General features: G+C 41.8%; 1 protein-coding gene across 1 annotated transcript in view; it reads left to right on the forward strand.

Moving 5' to 3' along the window:
* Positions 1-689: 689 nt before the first annotated feature.
* The window catches only part of ARSJ (arylsulfatase family member J), a 38,209-nt gene continuing 18,636 nt past the window's right edge, over positions 690-20,262 (forward strand). Inside the window, exon 1 of the mRNA XM_084285892.1 lies at positions 690-1,339. Coding sequence (XP_084142018.1) covers positions 963-1,339 — 377 coding nt within the window. The 5' untranslated portion in view covers positions 690-962. The remainder of the gene's footprint in view (positions 1,340-20,262) is intronic.

Consider the following 20,262-nt stretch of genomic DNA (forward strand, 5'->3'; position numbering starts at 1 on the left):
CAGTTTGAGTAAAAGTTGTTCCTGTCACGATGACTCATGTTAGACAGGTCAGACCTGCACATTTACTTCAGTTTAGCGTAATCATGCATGAACGTAGTTTCTGCTTGCTTCAGTGTCTTTCGGGACTAGGGTGAAGTTGTATTTTGCAACTGCAGCACATTCATACTTCAACCCAAATTAAAAAAAAAAAAAAAAAAAAAAAAAAAGAAAAAAGAAAAGATAGGACTTTGAGAAGGCACATTCCTCGCATTTGCCACAGCCTCACCAGAACTGGAGGGCTTGGGATTTGGGACCGGTTTGCGGCTGAAAACAAACCCGGTACCTTCATACCTTCCAGATGTTTGTGGCGATTGCAGGAACGCTTTAAACAATTTTTTTTATTTTATTTTTTTCCTTTGGGGGTAGGGGGCAAAGCGGCAGCTTTGGGAAGCAGCAGGGGGCTGGGGGGCGATGGCGGCGGCGGGGAGAGGGGAGAAGGGAGGAGGGGAGGCAGGACGAAGCCGCCGAGGGGGCCGGCCGGGGGAAGGCCGGGCAGGCGATGGGGTTTGCGGGGGGGACCAGGGGAGAGGCGGGCAGGGGAGGGAGCGGCCCGGCAGCGCCGGAGGGGGCGGGCGGAGGGCGCCGGGAGGCCGCGGGGCCCGGCCCGGCCCGGCCCGGCTCGGCTCGGCCCGACATGGGCACCGGGACGGGGCCGGAGGCGGGCCGAGGGTGCTGTGACCCCCGGCGCGGCCCTGCCCACCCGGCCGCCGCCGGCAGCGGGCAGGGCGGCCGCACTTGGCGAAGTTGGCGACGGCCGCGCTGAGCCCGGCTCCCCTCCGCTGCCCCGCCTCGGAGAGAGGCTGCTGGGTTTTCTTTTCTTTTTTTTTTTTTTTTTCCTTTTTTTTTTTTTTTTTGCATTTTTTTTTTTAATTATTATTATTATTTTTCGCTTCCGTCCCTCGCTCTTGCTTCAGCCAAGGTGAATGGCCCGCGGTGGGCGCGGCGGTGCCGGGCGGCTGTGCAGGGGGAAGATGCTGGCCGTGGGGGTGCTGGCCGGGCTGTCGGTGCTCAGCCTGCTCACCTACGGCTACCTGGCCTGGGACAGCCTCGGACTCGGCCCCGGAGGGACGGAGGCGGCGGGGAGCCGGCCGGGAGAGGAGCCGGGGGCCGGAGCCCCCAGCTCGCAGCCCCACATCGTCTTCATCCTGGCTGACGATCAGGGCTTCAGAGACGTAGGGTACCACGGATCCGAGATCAGGACGCCCACTCTGGACAAGCTAGCTGCCGAAGGGGTTAAGCTGGAGAACTATTATGTTCAGCCTATGTGCACACCGTCCAGAAGCCAATTTATCACTGGAAAGTAAGTTTACTACTTCGTCGTTCAGCTCACCGGCTCAGCTGCCGACCCTCGTGAGCAGAGCGCTGGGGTCGCACCCGGTCAGGTACTCCTCTGCTCTACCCCGTGGGCAGAAAGGTGCCTTCCCGATTCACTTAAAAACCTCCAGCAAAGCGGACTTTCTGATGTGTTTGAAGTAGCGAAATAGAAACTGGCACTCTGAGAGCCAATAAGAGTTCAGCGCTGTGAGCTACCCCTGCAGAGTGTTACAGGACATTTACATTTACTGCATTGCTAACATACGTGCTCGTGGTCAAGTAATGTTGCTCTTACCGGGAAGCGATCATCTTGGGCTTTTCTGTGCGATTGCAGCGTGACTTACAGGAGGGGTCCGTGTTAGGGAAGGCGTTATGCTTTCTCCTGCACATCGCAGCCTGCACGCTGGGTCACTGGGCACGCTGAACCTTGCCTTAACACAAGTTCCTTCTGGGGGCTTTATTGAATTCATGGCACGGTTCCTTATCCCCTCAGGTGTGGATGAGGGCAAGGAATCCAAATTCTTCCTTGGGATCCTCTGAGCTGCCCTGTCACTCTTGTCATGATGCGGTTGCTGCTCTGCAGACAATTAGAAACTTTTCTCTTAAGCCACTGAATTAGATGCCTCACCAAAGTGGTAAAAGTAGCGGGTGGGTATTGTGTGGTTTGCTGTCTCAGGTAAATTGTGTGTTACTGTGGTCTGTTAAGCAGACAACCAGTTGTTACCTAACCTAAGGGACTTTTTACATGTGGACGTTAATCAGAATTAAGGAGGGGGGCCAATAACATGCGTTTGAGCTGTAGGAATGGTTCCCAAATAACTCCAAATGTGGACACGTTTGCTCTGGAAGAAGAATGCCTTGTTTCTGTTTAGCTTAACTCACTTTGACAGGAACAGGGAACTCTTAAAAGAACAAAAACAAAATGAGAGGAAAAAAGTTATTTAGTTTATTTTCTCATTTCTTTAAATATAAACAGGAACAAAGCAATGTTAATACTGCTGGTAAAAGAAACACATGTTTAAATAAAACAAGCAACTGGCCTGGTGTCTTGCATCTCCATATGGTAGAGTTGGAGATAATTCCTGGTCTCGGTCTAGTTCCCAGACTTGCTGAACCAGGGAGATTTGCACTGAGGGCTGACACGTTATCTAGAGAAAGACTTCCCATGCTTGTTTTTTTTTTTACCATCATTACGTGGACCGTACCTTAGAAGAGACATTGTTCTGAGACACCTATTTGCTCATTCACAAGAACATACTTACCCTGCAGCAACTAAAATAACATCTTACGGGGGAAATTAATGTCAGGATACTGTTTAATGCATCTTGGTTGTCTTTAAAGCCATGCAGCAGTTGGGAGCGAGGACCAGCGCCAGCAGCATGTAGTCAGCCAGTTTTCTGAGGACCGCGGTTTGGGAACCAGTGCGTTAGGAAGGGAATGTCATGCTGCACAGCAGTGACTCACTCGGCGGTCGGAGGAATGGGACGATCGGGTTCCAGGGCAGCCAGGGTACTGTGTTGGCTCTTAGAGGCTGCAGAGGTTGTCTAAGGGCTACAAAGAATAAAAGCAGAGTATGGAATAACAGTAATTCAGTATAATTATTTTAATCCTTCATTAAATAGAATTTAGTGTGTAAATATATGTTAACAGTCGGTAGGAACCCGTCTCTTTTCATCAGCTCGTCAGGCGGAAATAATTCTGAAAATCTGCCTGCTTTGGTTTTGGAACCTTTTATAGGAAAAAAGAAATTTGCTTATACTTCATTTTTATTTTCTTCGTCTGCTGATCTGAAACCCTGAGAACATTTTTTTTCATCTTGTTCTACTTTGGGGAAAAAGGAGCAGCAGAGAGAAAGGACAGCCTTGCACGACTGAGAAATAAGGGAGGAAATGGTGAGGGGTTAATAGGTTTGGGCAGAGCAGTAACAAGGCAGGTCCAGGAGGATGCTGTTATCTCTTCTTGCTGAAGATAAATGCTGGCGATAGCAACTCTGAATGCTTTCTTAGTAGAGGTACCTTAATTAAAATGCCAGGACCCAGAAATTTGTAATCCAGGAGAAGTGGTGTTATTTCTTAAATTCCAGAATGTGTTAGTTCAAGGCTGAAGTCCACTGGAGGCCCACCTGGATGCTGCAGGCCTCCCAATACACATACCGTGCCTGGCGTGTTCCAAATGTTACCCGACTGATCTGTAAAAAACAGAGGGACTTGTGTAAACCGGAGCCATTGGGGAGCACTGACGCACCTTGCCAAGTGGAAGTTAGGCTTCAGGCAAAGAGACTTGAGTGCTCCAAATTCTTAGTAGGTCTCCAGCAGTCCCTCTAAGGCTTTTGCTAGTAAAGAGACCCTTCTGGTAGCTTTCCTAAGCTAGTGAGCGAGCATGGGAAGAAGGTTAAAGAAGCAGAGTTAGCTCTTTATTTTTTCCTTTCGTGCCACAGCACAGCACCGCAGCTTGAGAGTCTGTCTTGCTGCCCATTTCTGCTTCTCTCTGTTTCCTCACATGCAGGGCTTGAGGCCTTGGCCTACTTTAATGTCTTGCTTCCCACCACCCCCATCAAAAGCTTTTAGGCTATCAGCAGGACTAACTCGCACAGCTTTTTATTTTGGGCCGTATGTAGGGGCGTGGGGAGGGGGTTGCAGCTGAGCCGTGTCTTGGGAGCAGAGCAGAAAGGCGCGAGCCAGCGGGCCGAGTGCCACGTGTGATGTGCGCTCGCAGCAGGCTGCGCCGGGGCCAAGGCAGGGAGGTGAGGGAGGGAGGCTCTCGGGAAGCAGCTCAGCCCTTGCTCAGCAGCTGCAGCATGACCTGGGCGAGAGGCTGCTCCAGCGTGTGCCGTTCCTTGTCCCTGAGCCCTGCTGCTGGCTCGAGAATTTGGTGGCCAGCGTGTCCTGAGCACTTCTCGCTGTTGTCGCTCGGTGCTGGTGTGCGCAGGGCAGTGGGCTGCGAATGCTCCAGAGGTTACTGACCAGCTGATAAACCGAAGGCAAGGCTGGCTGTGTTTTCCTCTCAAGGCTGTGAGCGAACGTAAGTCCTCCAGACCAGTTCAGTTACATGATACATTGTTCTTTTTCGTTTCCTCCTCAGAAGTAATAGACATGGCTCAGTAGAGACAGTGATTCCAGCAGGATCTCTCAGGATGCCTAGCTTTAAACAAGTGCTGAGATGCACTGAGTGTGCTGAGTTAGGCGTGAAGAAATCTGTGTGTGTGTGCATACATCAGCTATGATGGAGTGTCAATATGATCCACAGGGACAGGAGTCAGGTACAGAAGACAGCTAAACTAAAAGACTTTTTTTTAACTCATCCTTGTCTTTCAAAAGAAATGAAGAAGAAATGCATGTCCATTAACATTATTTATTGGAATTTACATAGAAGAACACAAAAGGTAATGACTCAGACTTCGAGTCTACCAAGCTCAGTTCTAGTTCACAAGTGGCCACAGTCGGATGGGAGGAAAAAGGTGCAAGCATGCACAAGGATATTTGGTCTGTGCCCAGCAGGCTGCTGGTGAAGCACATCTTGAGTTAGCTGCTGTGTCTCTGTGCTTAATGGCCTTGGAGACTTTTCACTGCTGTAGTCTGTGTTTGGCCGTAGAGTTTAAGATGATCTTGATTTATTGAGCACTAAAGGATTATATAACATAGAAAGAAAATTTAAGATCATGAGTGAAGTTTTTTGTATGCATGTGTGACAGGGAGTTGACTGAGATGGGATAGAAAGCATAAGATCAATCTCTTGCGATCAGATGTGGTATTGCTTATTTAGATAATTTGTTAAGTTATATTATCACGAACAGTCATCTCCTTTTTAAATGAAAGATTACGAAAACATAGTCAGTGTGGACAGTTTCTCAGAGCTTTTAAAGAAATTTTGAAAGATTATAACCAAAAGGAGAAGTTCTCTTTTGAGTATGTGAGACAGAAAGACCATAAGCTTAAGTGAACATCTGTTGAGGTAGCTGACCCAGTTCTATGGAGGGTATTATACAATGTAGTTGTATGCATGGAATGATACTTAATTTAGCAAAGGAATTTGAAAAACAAGACATGAGAAAAGAAGGAATCTAGTCATAATATGCCATACGTTATTTTTTTTTTAGCATTATATAGGCAGCAGACAACTACTTTGTCTTCCAGGTTCCTGGTTTTCTGGTGACCATCAGGCTTGTAATCTTAGGACCATTGTATGCACTGGAATCCTTTTGGGCCAAAGGAAGGCTCCTGAGATACCCAAGAGTGTTGTTAGAAACTGATGCACAGCCAGGGTTACAGATCACTAAGGAATCTTAACTCCCTTTTACTCCCTTCCATGAGTATTTATGAATCATGGAAGCCCTACGCTGGTTTCAAGAATGAGCTCGGCAGGATGGATGGAATGTGGGGATGGAAGATGTTGAGATCTGTGGAAGGCCTGGAGAAATAAATCCTTTTTTCCCTCGGGATAAAGTGAAATATTGAGAATTTGCACATCCAAAGCCAACACAAATAGATTGCAATAATTTTATGTGAGTTAGAGAACTATATAAATATTACACATTTATATATAGTTTGTTAGTGTGCATACTCTTGTAGGCATGCCTGTGTAGCTATACGTAGTTCACCATTGAAAAAGACGATGTCTCTGCAAACTAAGAGTTATTTTGACAAACAGAAATAGAATAGAGGAAAGTTTAAAACATTTTGACTCAAAAGCAGTACAGCTGACTTGCAGCAGACAGAAATACTGTGTCCTGAAGGTTCAGCTTCTGGTAAGCCTTCTCTTCCCTTGCCTCCTGGGTGCACAGGGGTCTTCTCAGCTGTTTGGTTGCTCTGAGAAGGATCCCGTACAATGATGGGTGACTGGGAAGTTCTCTTCTGTGCTCTGGGGTGAAATGGAAGGTCTCAGAAACCTGCGTTCTGACCCCTTTGGCGGGGTAAACCCTAAACCAGCAGGGCATTGCTGACTTGTCAAGCAGAGGAAGGACCAGGTACTTTCATCCTTGGGCCCATGGCCGTGGCACGGTGGCGTGGTCCCACCACAGAGTTCCTGGTGGTTTCTACCTCCTGTGTTTACGAGGGAGAGCCTGGCAGCAGCCCACTGGGGAGGCTGGTCCCTCTGGTGGTCCACCACCTCTCCTCCAGAGAAGGCCAAGGCCTCTTGTGGTGGGGAAGAAGGGTTCTTGCAGGCCACCTTCCCTCCACCTCCCAACACATGCATTTAGCTGACAGTCTGGTTGTGCAGAGAGAAATCTGATGTTATAAGCACATTCAGAAGAAGTTTGTTGTTCTAGAGGAAAAAATACTGGGAGTAGCACTCCATTATCTTTGTAGCTAACAAGGTATGAAGGATTGCAGTCCTTAGGACCAGTCCTAAGCATCAAGAGACGGCCTGATACTGAGTCTTCTCTGAAGTAAGGAGATTTGGCAGTCTTTGGTCCTCAGTTTAATTATGATTAGTGTTTTCATTAGAAATCTAGATGATAAAATAAAATGTGCTGATTAAATACGTGGCTAAGAAGGGAATGCCAACATTAAGAGACTGCAATAATACTGAAAATCATCTTGACAAATGAGAGAAATAGTCTGAAAAAAAAAAAGTGGAATTAAATTCAGGAGTGATAAATGTAAGATGCTGTGTTGGAGCAGGAGTAATAACTTCAAAAGCAGAGGATGGTCAACAACTGTGCTGATAGCCGTACTTTAGAAGAGTGGTTGGGATTATCGGGAATTATGCAATGAATATGAAGTCAGAAATGCTGTGCGGTTACAAAAAAGGCAGGCATCATATCAGTTTGTATAAACAGGGGAGTCTGGTGGATCTGTGAAGCAGCCCTTCTGCTCCATAGCTCGTGCCCAAACTTGGGCATTGCTCTCCTAGAGCAGCGTGTGTAGTTGGATCGAGGCCATGGACGTGTGATCAGATACATCAAAAAGATAACTGTGGAGAAGAGATCAGAAGTGGAGTTGTTTAGTCTAAAGAAGGGAAGAATGAGAAGGAATGGGATAAGTCTTCAGTGATTTAAGATCAAGACTTGAAGGCAAAGAGAAAGGAGATAATGTGTTTTCAGTGTCACGGTGGATGGTAAAAGAAATAAGGGGCTTTCCTGAGGAAGAACAAAATTTCAGGTTAGATAATAAGGGAAACTTTCAAATGGTAATTATCGTGAAACCCTGAATAGCTTGCTTTGGGAAACTGCTGAGTTTCTTCATTGGCAGTCATTAAGAACAGACAAGACAAATATGTCAGGAATGACATAATGTAGTTGTATTTGTCTTGAGGAAAGGGTTGAACTGGAAGGCTTCTCTTCCAGCTCATATTCTTCTGTGGCTCCTTTGAAGAACATATTAACTGCAGAAGGCGTTCTGAAGGAAAGTGTTCATAAAATACTTTTAAGCATTTACACTACAAATTATTTCAGTGTCTGTTCAAAGAGAAAGTAGTCTTTGTGAAAGTTTTGGTTCATTTTTCTCCCAGAAATTCCTTTTTTCCCTATTCTCTTTTTCTCCAAAAAAAATTCAAGACTTTTTCCCCCTAGACCTTCATAACTCTCTCGGTATGCAGTTATTTATTTCTGTTAACTTCTTATAGGACCATTTGTGGGACTGCTGCCAAAGATGTTGAGGTATCTTTTTCCATGTTCTTGTTTTACATCTTGTGCTTAGGATGACATTGTCCATATATATGCAGCATACACAGAGACTGAATAAATAATTAAATGTGAGGACTTCCTTTTCTTGTTTCATTCTGCCTCTGTGCTCTCCTGAGATATTTCTGCAGAAAATTAGATCCAGTTTGTGAAATGCTCTGTAGTCTGAAACTGTAAGTTAAACTATAAGCTTGTTCATATCAGTTTAATTACTAATGTACTATAAAAAGGAACAGTTGGAGGAAAGAGTTGGAAAGGAAACTGCTTACAAACAGTAAAGATAAAAAAAAAAACAAAAAAAACATGGAGGGAGTAACAAAGTTTAGTACAGGTTGTGGTAACTTCACCTTGCATCACTTTCTGGCAACATCTCTTACATTTCTTTTCAGAGTAATGCTTGCTAGTTTTGTTCTGCTGTGTATAAGACAAACGTAGCGTTCGTTAATTGACATGCATCATTAACTAGATAATGGCAATAGAGCAACGTTTTTCATTGTCCAATATATGCATAGTGCAGCAAGTTAAAGAAACATAGTTGGAAATAAATCTACAAAACCTTTGATTGTCAGTTAACAGAACTCTGAGGAGGTTGAATTGAAGTTTTAACCTTTTTTTTTTTTTTTTTTTTTTTTACTGGAAAAGGGAGATAGTTAAAGGAAAATTTAGGCTTACAATAATTAGGGATTTTTGCTCATTCAGCATTGTTCCTGATAGTTTGTTTTGTAATTGATGGTGCATATTGTTGCCATTAATAATAAGTTGATTGAATGTCAGTGGTGGACTGCCGTTATATCAGCTCTCACTTCTGAATGTTACATTTCCTTTATGAGACCGGTTAAATAAATCAATATGGGAAACTGAGCTGGATTTCTTGGAATAAAGCTGCGTCATAAAAAAATGGGTTTACTTTTGTGTTAAAGGTTTAGACTTCATCGTAATACCCAAATAATATTTCCAAGATTACCACTACCAGGTGGGACTGAAAATTTCAACAAATTAAATTCCAATTTTTAATTAAAATGCTTTCTGTTTGATAGAAAGCTTTGTCAGATTTATGAGCTAAAGAAGAGAAATATCTGCCTACTTTTAGACTTTGTGACACCTTCCTGGTGGTAATGTCAGACCCAGAGGGTTGCTTTTGTAATTGTGTGTATCTTAGCTCTGTTTTTTAGTTTTTCCGCACTTCTGGATTTTAATCAATTTTCTATTTCGTTTGTTGTATCAGGGCCTCTGAACACATTAAAACAATATTGTTTTAAGGTAGTGGAGATATTTAATCTTATAAACTGTTTGATCATTTTTGACTCTGTTTCAAATGTGCCTCTAATTTTTGTTCTCATGATATGTCTAGCAAAGCAGTCCTCATAAAACCGAGCACATTCTTGTAGCAATATCTCATATCCTTAGAGTAATATTTCATTAATATGTGCACAAGCACATAAAATACATACAGAAATGCGATCAATGAAAAATATAAACATTTGTTTTGTGTTACCACATGTCAAGAAAGATGAGTAGTTGAAAACTAAGCCATCAGATTTATGGAACTTGTGGTTACCTTTTGAGTTCTTTTTTTTTCCATTTGACAAATTAATATAGTAATCTAGTTCATACCTCGGGGAGTTGATTTTTTTTTTCATGTGCTGTAGCAATTGGTGTGAATTCATTTTTGTATGAGAAGTTTATAATTTGTTGTGGAATCAGGTAATTTCCAGAAGAAGCTACAATATGGTGTTTCATAGTGGATACAGCTTGACCCAAGCAATTGGCTCGTAATTGCATGATACATCACACGGCTTTTTTCATCTTTTACTCCAGACTAGTACAGTTTCTTGTGGTGTGGGTAGGTAGCACTTCTCATTAACCCCTCATTGTAATTCTGTGAGACTTGCCAATGCTCCCCTGTAGTTTTTGCCTCAATTTGTATTGCTCCACAGTCAGGTTTTCTGCCATGGGGTGAGTTTGCTTAGTTTTAGAATGCATGTTTAAGAATGAATGAGGTTATTTGACCAACCTTACATTATTAGGTTAATATAAATAGTACGAGATAAACATTGTGTCTGTAGGAGATCCTGTGTGGGATGTGTTTGTTTTCTCTGTCAGTAGTCTTTTTATAATGGCTACCTAATTCATTAGTTTTCATACTGGAAACCCAGAAGATCTATTTGGTGACCTCAGCTTGTCTCTGTAAATCTAAATTGGTAGACTGAAATGCAATTTGAACAGTTAAGAAAGAAATCAAGATAACGCTAATGGTTAACAAAGTTGAGATATTAATATAGAAGATGTTTTAACCATTGAGGTTTGACTAAAATGGCTTTTGACTTTTTGTGGTCTGTGATGAAGTAGAAAAGTTTTAAATAGGGAACTTTATTGTACCTGCTGGTGCGTAATAGGAAAGAAGTGAAATATGTTTCATGATTCTAGTTCAACTGCGCTTGTAACACGTTAATGAACTGTGTCAGCTATCACCTGCACATTGATTCAGGCTGTTGTCACCACGCTATCAAGCACTAGGTTTTGGGGGGTGTGTGAAAAAAGCACTGCTAGAGTTACTAAACAAATCTGGCATAATTAAATGCTTTTTAATATGAGATTGTGTTCCCAAATGCATACATGAAGAGACTATATTAGATAATAAGCATGAACGTAGACGTTATTAGTATCAACAGTGTGCTGTAGCCAAACCTATGTCTAATTTTTCTTACACTTGAACACCTGGTTAAATAAGACTTCCTTCCGTGCATGGCATCATTCTCACTGTTGTGGCATGTGAAATTTGTGGTGGTTGCTCATGATCCTCAGATCAAGTGCATCTCACACCTGCATAGGGGTGTCAAAGGAAGGGGGGAGGCTGCTGAGCTGATGGCACCAGCAAGTGTGGCCTGGGGGATCCTCGCCTGCAGAGGAGGGGGAAATGGGAAAAAGTGATCAGAGTTCATCACAGTTGTCATCTGAGGCACCAAAAGTGCATTCCCACCCCATGTAGTGGAGGAAAAAGCAACGCAGTACCTGGTTTAAAAGGCATATAGTAAGAAAGAGAAATGTATTTGGTTGTTAAGGTTTACAAGGTAAATATAGAAGTGTTCGTTCCAATATGTGGAAGCTTTGAAAGACATTAAAAGCAGTACAAAAGAAGGTCCCACAAATCTTGACTTGTTTAAAGTCACAAACCTCCGCAGATACCAGAGAATCAGAGCCGAACTCCCTTCTGCCTCAGTTTACTTATGGCACTATGTGAAAGACAGTCTTTGCAATGCATCTTGTTAGGTTATGAGTTTCCAGCTTCTTTTGTACGCTTTGCATCTTTGGATTATCATTTTGTACAGAGATGAAGATGGTAAGATACTTCAAAATGTGATTAATTAATGCCATCAGGTTCTGTTCCTCAAGCATGAGTTGCATTATGGCACAGCGTGATGGTATGTGGGCAGTTTTCATGCTGTTTAGTGGAAAATAGAAATTTTTCGTTTTCAAACATACAAATATTGAAAATAATACTTCTTCTAATATTTAAAAATAGTGAATGTTTCATACTAAAGTTTGGGTGGAGCAAATGACCTCCACAAGTTACTTCGAATCTAAAGGATTTTGTGGCTCTGATGTACCACAGCAAACATCCCCTGGGGGTAGTGTGGAGCGAGAGAAAGAAAAAGGACCTACTTCAGTGTTACTTCTACCTTTAAGTGCTCCTAGTGAAAAAAAAAAATTGTCTGGAGTGTTTGGTCTGTGGCTCTCGTAACCAGCCTGAGCCCTCTCTGTCCTGAGTCAGCACTATCACAGCCCTGTTAAAGTTTTGTTTAAGAACACAGCATACTGGTAAGAATATAATAGCACTAAATTTAGCATTATGTCTGAAAGTCTGAACAGTTGCCCGTACTTTTACCAGACCTATGCAGGAAGTATATACATTACAAAACCCAGAGGCTTGCATGGGTCAGGTATATGCTTCATTGGAGCTGCTTCACGATTTGTGAGATTTATTTCTGTCATCTTTCTTCTTAACCCCGTTGTTGCTGTTACAATATGGAATGCATTTCAAAGGGAACACGAAGGGAACATTTTGTTCGTTCTTAATTTTGCAACTGAACAGTTGTGGCCCTTTTACATTGCAGAACATACAAGGCCTTGTTTGAGAGGAAAAAGAACGGGCCTCTGTGATAAACTTGTGACTATTTGGCCATCTTGGTCATACGATGTGTATATGCTGTAAATGATGCGGTCTGATGGAAAGATTAAGAGCTTAGGTAATACAGATTGGCACTGTTATAGCCTTGTTGAGTCTTTACTGTGTCACAAATTACATTTTACAACCTTTGGCAGTGATATGTTTCCGACAGTGAAACGCCTTGTAGCATCTCTCAGGGTTTTAAGGTTCGCAGTTGATTTCAATATTTTGTATGTTTTTGCCATCTGAGACAATTACCTGGCTCATGTTTGGGGTTTCCATTGTCAGCAGCCTCTGTTTCGTTGTTCTCTGTCTCAGTTTGAAGTGTGGGCACTGCTTTACCTGGTGGTGGTGAGGCTGTGTGGGGCCAAGCTGGTCGCAGGCCCAGCAGCGGCTCTTCAGCCTCCACATGGAGGAGTCCCGTCTTGCCATAGATGCTCGCAGTAGAAATGCTTCCACTGACTTTGGACTCAGATCTTTCTGCACAGTACGTTGTATTTCTAACATGCAAAACGTTGGCTGTTTTCAGCCCAGAAAATGTAGCTCAAGTAGCGTGTTAATGGCTTCTGTACTAACCCCAAGGCTCTTATCCGCGTTGTCAGTAGAAGGCAAGTGGCTTCCTTTAGCATCCTTTTGATGCTCTGCCTGCTGCTGTTAAATGTGACCTTGAAGTGTACCAGAGCTTAAATGGTCTGAATTCATGCCAACTGTTGTCTCCTGCACTGCTTTTGTTAACTAGGCATAATCTTTGGCAATAAGTTGATTTAAAGGTTTTGTTTGTTGAGATGTGGCTTTTCTGTGCAAGTCCTTATAGTGCTTTTGACTCTGAAAAGCTGTCATATGAAGATGGCACTTTATTATTCAACAAGTATTCTCTGTGTAACTGAGTCACATCTACTCACTTCAGTAGCAGAAATACATGGTTTGCTACCATTAACCATGGTGAGTCAGTGTAGCTAAGGCAAAATTAAGTTTGTGGGTTATTTTGTTTTGTTTTTCTTTACGTCCAAGTCTGAGGCATCTTAAAAACAAACAAACAAACAAAAACACAAAAACAAACAAAAAAAAAACAGAGTAGGGCATTTCTGTGTGAAATAATTCCACATCATAGGGGGTTTTATTATTATTATGGCATTGTGGGTTCTTAGAAAGCTATTGATCTTCATAATGAATGTATTTAGGGTCAGAACCGGATACAGGAGGAAAAGACATAAGCCATTTGTCAGGATGAGTCTTACTTGGTGGCTTTGGGTCTGTTGCCTGCGTTTGTGTGTTGGGAAGCCCTCCCTGTGAGGTGAGGGTGTCGCTCATGTAAGGGGAAAAACAGTGCACAGTTCCTCTTGCAGCCCTGCTAACTAGGAGAAAGCTGCTAACTGGTTTGTGTTTTTCTCAGGGTGTGTGTGTGTTTAAGCAAATAAGGTGAGAGTAGCATAGGCATGGTGGTAGGGATGCTTGTGGGTGAAGGGATATTTTTTCTGATTAACAGTGAATGTAGCTAGGTTCATGGCAATTGTAAATTAAGAACAAGTATCTGCATTGGAATCATGGATTTAAACCATTATATGGAACATACAAGTGGGGAAAAATAAAAAAGAAAAAAAAAACATTTTGAATGTTTTCAAATTCAGGTTTTCATGCCAAGCATTAATTTTTGTATTCATAATGCACAGCTTAGTGTGAGAAAAACAGTGATAGTTGAAGATAATACGGCTGCCACTATGAAAAGCATTTTTTTTTTTTGTTCAAGTTCACCCCACAGGGAGTAATCAAGCCATTGCAAATACTTTGGGCATCTTACATGTAAATAAAAACACCGAAGTTGGGATGCTGTGTAGCCCGATATATCTGTATAGTCAGTGGAGTTAAATGGACATCTCTGAGGAGGTGATTAAAAACACCTTAGTTAAATACTTAAAGTATATGACTGCTCCCCCAGTGTGTAGATGTGCTGAATTAATTCTCTGAGCTTTGCCATGCACGCTTTCTGATAGCTAGAGACAGAAGTAACAAATGAAAAGCCGTATTACAAAGTTAGGCTGGATAAAATGCTTTCAAGAAGGGCAATAGCAAGTTTATTTACTGGGGCTAGAGGAGAAGTTGAATAGTGGTTAGAGCATACTATAAGGATTACCACATCTGTTCTGGTCTAAATCTTCTCTTGAATTGCCTTTTTGCCAACAAGCAGACAGCACAACTTGTCCAAACTTCAATTTGCACATCTGCATCAGTGAACCTTCCTAGGACATTGCTGTTACAGGTTTGGAGTGGGGGAGATTTCTAAAATTTAGTCAACTTTTGTTAACTTGGCCCAGTTGCCAGTTCCTGCTGCAATATGCCGTTTTTCTAGGGGAAAAGCACATCCGTAGTAGTACTGGCTCCCTGCAACATTTTCCTCCCATCCTCCAGGATGCCTCTTTGACCTTTTTCACACTATCCCCCCAAAATATTTGAAAAAGAAGAAAAACCCACAACTATAACACCAAAACTTGAGCCCTTCAGGTTGTCTCAGAATCAGCTTTCAACCTCTGCAGCCTCCCAAACATCTTCCAGACTTTCCTGGACAAGGGCCCACCAGGTTGTGCTTTTGGAGTCTTCTGTCTGCTTCCAAGGCCAATCAATTCAGCTGCCCAGACTTAATCCATTTTCTTCATTTCCCCCTTATCCTGCCTCCGGCACCAGGCTAAAGGGAAGCCAAACCACCTCTACAAAAGCATACAGCTTTTGTATCTGTAGGGCAAGAATATTTATATTTGCCTTATCAGAGTATTTTGAGGTTGAATTTATTCTCGTTGATGACAGGAGTAAATATGCATTAGGGAGTAGCATAGATAATAGTCCTTGCACAGTTCTGAAAATATTTTTGAAACAATTTAAAAGCCTTCTGTCAAAGGAGATTTTCTACTAAATTATTGATATTTAGCCTGTGTACCCTTCTTTCAGTGTGGTATTTTAAAACTGGAAGAAAAATGGTGATCCTAACAGGGAGGAGAGGGAACTTCACAAAGGTTGTGCTAATCCTACAAATGTCTTAAAAAGAAAACAAACCTAAGGCACTTGGAAACAGTTCAGGGGTTTCTAGTTAGATATGACACGATATCATGTGTGATATGAAATATAGGCAAGTTTATTCACCTTTTAAGTTCACCCTTCTGTTTTCAAACCAAATGTGCCTCACTGATCTCCAGCAAGCCCTGGAATTTAGTTCTGTGCTACTGCCTGCTGTTCGTCTTAGCAGCGTAGGGGACTGTGTCACACTTTGGTTTGCAATCTGATACGAGAACAAGGTGTTTCCAGCAACGCAGAAGTTGAGTGTACATCTGCAGCGTCCCGGATTGAGCCCCTCTTGGCGACGGCTGGCTTTGCTGGACCGGGATGCTGGAGGTGCTGCCAGTGTTCCAGCAGCGGGGAGGAACCTGCCCTCTTTGCGCTAAAGGAACAGATGAAGCATCGTGCTGCGCAGACTGTTTTTCTCAGCTGTGCTCAGTGGATCCGGTTGCTTTTGGTGCACAGCAAAGCGAACTGACTCTGAGAGAGTCTCAGCTGGACTGGCTGGCGTAGGCACAGCTCTTGGTACTTCTGTACGGCTCCTGAGCTGAAGCAGGATTGCTTCTAGCCAGCTGGGAATGGAGAGAGCAAACTGGCTTTTGCTTCTTCTTATCCATACAGATACCACTAGAAAAACAGGGATTTAAAAAATGTTAATAAATTACCTAGCCCGTCCTCCTTTAGGAAAATGTAACAAAGATGTTACTGAAATGCCTGGAAGTATCTTATCCCTAAAAACCTTCAACAAAGTGTTTCATAGTTTCCCCAGGCAGACTTAACGGTGATTTTGGTTATATAGTTTTGCTGTTGCCTTGCTTCTGTCTTGCTGCAGTTTAAGCCTGTGATTTCTTGCTGATCCCTGGGTGAAGAACATCCTTTGCTACAAAAAGGTGATGAATCTCTTGGTATGTCCAAAGTCTGTCTCATATTTCTGCTCAGTCCTTCTCTAGCCTGAGTAAAATCAGTTCTTGCCATCTTTTGGCATAGATCTTGGTTTCTATACTGCCGAAGACTCTTGGTGTTCTCTTCTGAACTCTTTATCTTTGAGCCCATTATTCATCAAAAGTGACACCCAGACCAGGACACGGTGTTCCAGTTGAAGTTTGACCAGCACTGTCTCTGGTCAGAATATTTTGTTCTAAATCCCAAAGTTTCTAAAATATTTTCACCGTTGAGTAATTGGAGGCAGTACATCAGCTCCTTTACTGGCATGAGTTTACCTCATCAGAAAACCTGGCCAAAGCATCTGTGTATCAAAGAGCATATGACTCTTCTTCCACTGCTGATGGGTAGAAAATGTCACAAGAACAACAGATTCTGTGCTATTTCTACCAGTTCAGCTGCGATCTGTGAATTGAAAGATGATGATTATCCCCATGGGTTTGTTCCCAGAACACCCACACCCTGGTATAGTGCTGAGCACAGTGCTCTCAAGCCACCCCAATCCATAAGAGGAAAACAGCCAGGTTTGAGGCATATCCCCTTTCTTCTGGCCCGAATGTTTGGTTATGAAGCAAGTTAATTTCCTTTTCCTCTAGCAGACCCGAAAAACCTTTGTCAGCTGTCGTGTTTCCTTACTTTGAACAGGGTGTCATGTTTTACTTCACCAGTCACTTTTATGCATCCTAATAAGAGGATGCTTTTTTTTTTTCTTTTTTCTACAACATCAGATCTTTGCTGACTCATCTTCAGATTGGGTTATCAGTAAGCCCCAGATCTTTTTTTGCAAGAAGAAATGTTCTTCTGTTTGTGCAGTTGGTTATTTCTATATAAAAGCACGCTTTGCAGTTGTCTTTGAATTGCCATCAGTTTTAGTTCAGGCTATTCCTCCGATTCACATTCATTTTGAATTTTGACTCTCTGCAAAGGGCAATGCGGCAGCTCTCCTGGCACATATTAGCAGTCTGCATGGCTAATGAAATTTACTATGTATAAATTTCACCTTAAAAAGGTATTCATAGCCCACATGAAAATAAACAATGTACAAGTAACAAACTTAATTTTTTTTTGCTTACTCCTCAAGGATATAGTTTAAGAATGAAAAAGCCTGTAGCTTAAACATATTTATTCCGAATTTTTCATCTTAGAACTTGAAACTAAATTTCTTAAATATATTTTTAGGATTAGTTAAGGACATCGTATTGGCATTTTATGTCATCTTTTCAGCCACAGGTTTTTCAACTCTTGTGTGTTTGTTTTAGATTTGAATTTTTTTTTTTATTATTTTTTTTTTCCTGTTCTCCCTTCCTCCTCTTTCTGGTTCATAACAAACCCAATGATTTTGGCCGGACAGTGTCGGAAGAACCATGTAAATGTATCCTGATATACTAGGGTACTACTGGATGTAATTGTTTGTATTGCAGATCAGGGTGATCATAAATCATACTCAAGGCCACAGAGCTAATACGCAGACACAGCTCCTGACAATATCCAACAAGACAAGTACACTTGTACTCTTTAATATTCTCATTACTTCAGTTGCTCTGCTGTGGAAAGAACAATTTCATGAATTAATGGAAAGAGGAGTTTCTCCTCATTGCCATATGATAGCACTTTCTTAAAAGACCTCCAGAAACTTTCAGTTCTTTTGAAGTAGACATGTGGTGTTTAACAGCAAGGATTTTTTTTTTCCCTACAAAATGACTGCTGGGGCCTCATTAGGTATTAAAAGATCAGAGGTGGCCAACCAGGCCTGCTCCAGGTGTTTCCTCTGCTATGGCTAGTACCTGCTTTTGTTAGCATATGACCTTTATTTTCATTTGAATCACATTCAGCAAAATGAAATTGTCACCTATTATCAGGGAATTGGATTTTCGCTTCAGGATTTTCGCTTTCAACCATGCATCTTCCTAATTGTCCTCTTCCTCCCAAGAACATGAATTATGATGAAGAAGGCAAGAAAAGTGATGCCTTACTAGGTTGGAACCATCAAGATTAATTCATTAAAATTGAAATTGGCAGTTTCTTCATTTAAACTCTCATTTCTGGAAGAGGGCTACAACTGTTGCTCAGACAGTATTTCCTGGTTTTTGCATATCAGTGTTTCTCTTTGTCTTTTTCTCATTAGTAACAAACAGCCTTGTGAATCGACCAGATTCTGTGCACAGTGCTGCTTTTTTTTCTTTTACTGCTTCAGTAAAATTCAGTATTACTTATTTTTCTCAGAAGAGAGTACTGAAGATTTTAAAACTTCAGTATTAAAAACAAGTACTATAAAAGTACATAGACTTTTAAGAAGGCTTCCTCGAAGAAAATGCACTATGCTAAAAAATATATTACTCTTAAGAAGAAATACTGTCATTTTCCTCCAGTGATGTTAGAGCAGTCTGTAGAGTAGATGTCTCTTGGCATTCCTAATGTATTGCCTGACCTAATTTTTGTGAAGTGCTACTACTGTATTAGGAATCATCATCCAAATGAAAATGATGGCAGAAGAGTTCTAGTTTTAAAATGATTTGTATCAAATGATTGTGTATGTAATTGGAAGTAGTTTTTAAAAGAGCTATCTTGTGTCCAATTTAAAAAGGAAAATAATGGCATACTGAAAGCCAAGTAAAGTTTTGGTATCTAGAAAAAGATTAGCAAGGGAGACATAGAAGTTTGCACTTTTCTCTGCCACCATTCTTACATGGAAAATAAATTTGCTGTCTCACTTGACCTTTCAATCTGCTGGCATCAAAGGTAAATGGCCACAGTAAAAAAATTTAAAAAAAAAGTACCAAAAAAACGCACCCTTGTCTAGCCTAATTCCCTTGGCTTTCACGTGGGAAATTTTGAATTTAGCAAATGGAACAAGTGTGTCCTGAATCTGCTCTGTTTGGTAGCAGTTGATAACTGGTGTCAAAACAGTCCTGCATACTTGGAATTAAATTCAGCATGTTTCTGAAGGAAACACTTGCAAATATTACCATGCCACAACAGCATCTGAAACAGTTGGTGCTGATACAACTCTGGCCAGGCAGGCATGGAATTAAAATATTTCCCCTCAGCCGTCTGCTCTAGGCTTATCAGCTGCTGGTGTCATACAGAAAACTGGGTCTGCCTATAGTGTGCTGATCCAAACTAAAAATATATTCCTGTATAAACAGTTTTCTTCTCAAAGAAACCTTTTACCAGTTTGAATTGTGGTCAACATGTCTCACCCCAAAAATTCCAATGCATCCAAATCTCCTGCCCTTTGAAATTAGTAATTTAGCATCAGTTGCCTTGACAGGAATGGAAATACTCTGGGTTTACAACAGCCCAGTGTATAGAGTAGCTGGTGACTTCATATTGGGAAGTATTCAGACTTTGAGTCTAAATGAACTAGACATCCGTTAAAAACATGCTAAAATATTTTATGCAAGTGGCCCAAACACTGCAGACTTATAATTTTCAGTTATCATAAGATAACTGAATGATCATAATTTTCGTAAGATCATAATTTTCAGTTATTTTAGGAACCATTACCAAAGGAAAGAGATCACATGCAAATGAACTCCAGAGAAGTTTACCATAAATATAAGTCAGTGTAAACAAGGACTTATTTTAGTGGTTCTTGCAATTCTTAAATGTAATATTAAAAAAAAAAAAATAAATATGTATCTGATTCTCAGCCAAAAACAACCAATGACTGTAGTTCATCCCCCCAGCCTGTGTTGGGTGTATGGGTCACACTGTGTTGATGCTTGTCCATCAAATAGGAACATGAGCTTCGTGTTTTCCTCTATGTTCTCGTTCTGCGGAGGTGATGCTTAGCCAGTGTCAGGGACTAGGAATGCAACATGCTCAGCCTGTGCTGCCTCCTCTCATGGCAACGTCCTATCCATGCAAGTAGAAGGATAAAAAGGCAATTAAAGACATTTAGGAGGCAATTACATTTTCCACACTCATCATAATTCCTCAGATGCTCACGACAGACTTAAAAAGCTGGTAAAGAGCCAGTGATACAGTGCAATATGTTGATAATGTCAAGTGTGGGTCCATCTCTTGCATGGCACACGCAGGAAACAAAGAATGCAAATGACCTTAGCCAGAGGTAAAACTTCATCCGTCTCCAGAGGTGAAATCCTGATGCTCTGATCTGCTAATTTTC

Source organism: Netta rufina, assembly GCF_964035555.1.
Source record: "Netta rufina genome assembly, chromosome: 4".
Lineage (NCBI taxonomy): Eukaryota > Metazoa > Chordata > Aves > Anseriformes > Anatidae > Netta > Netta rufina.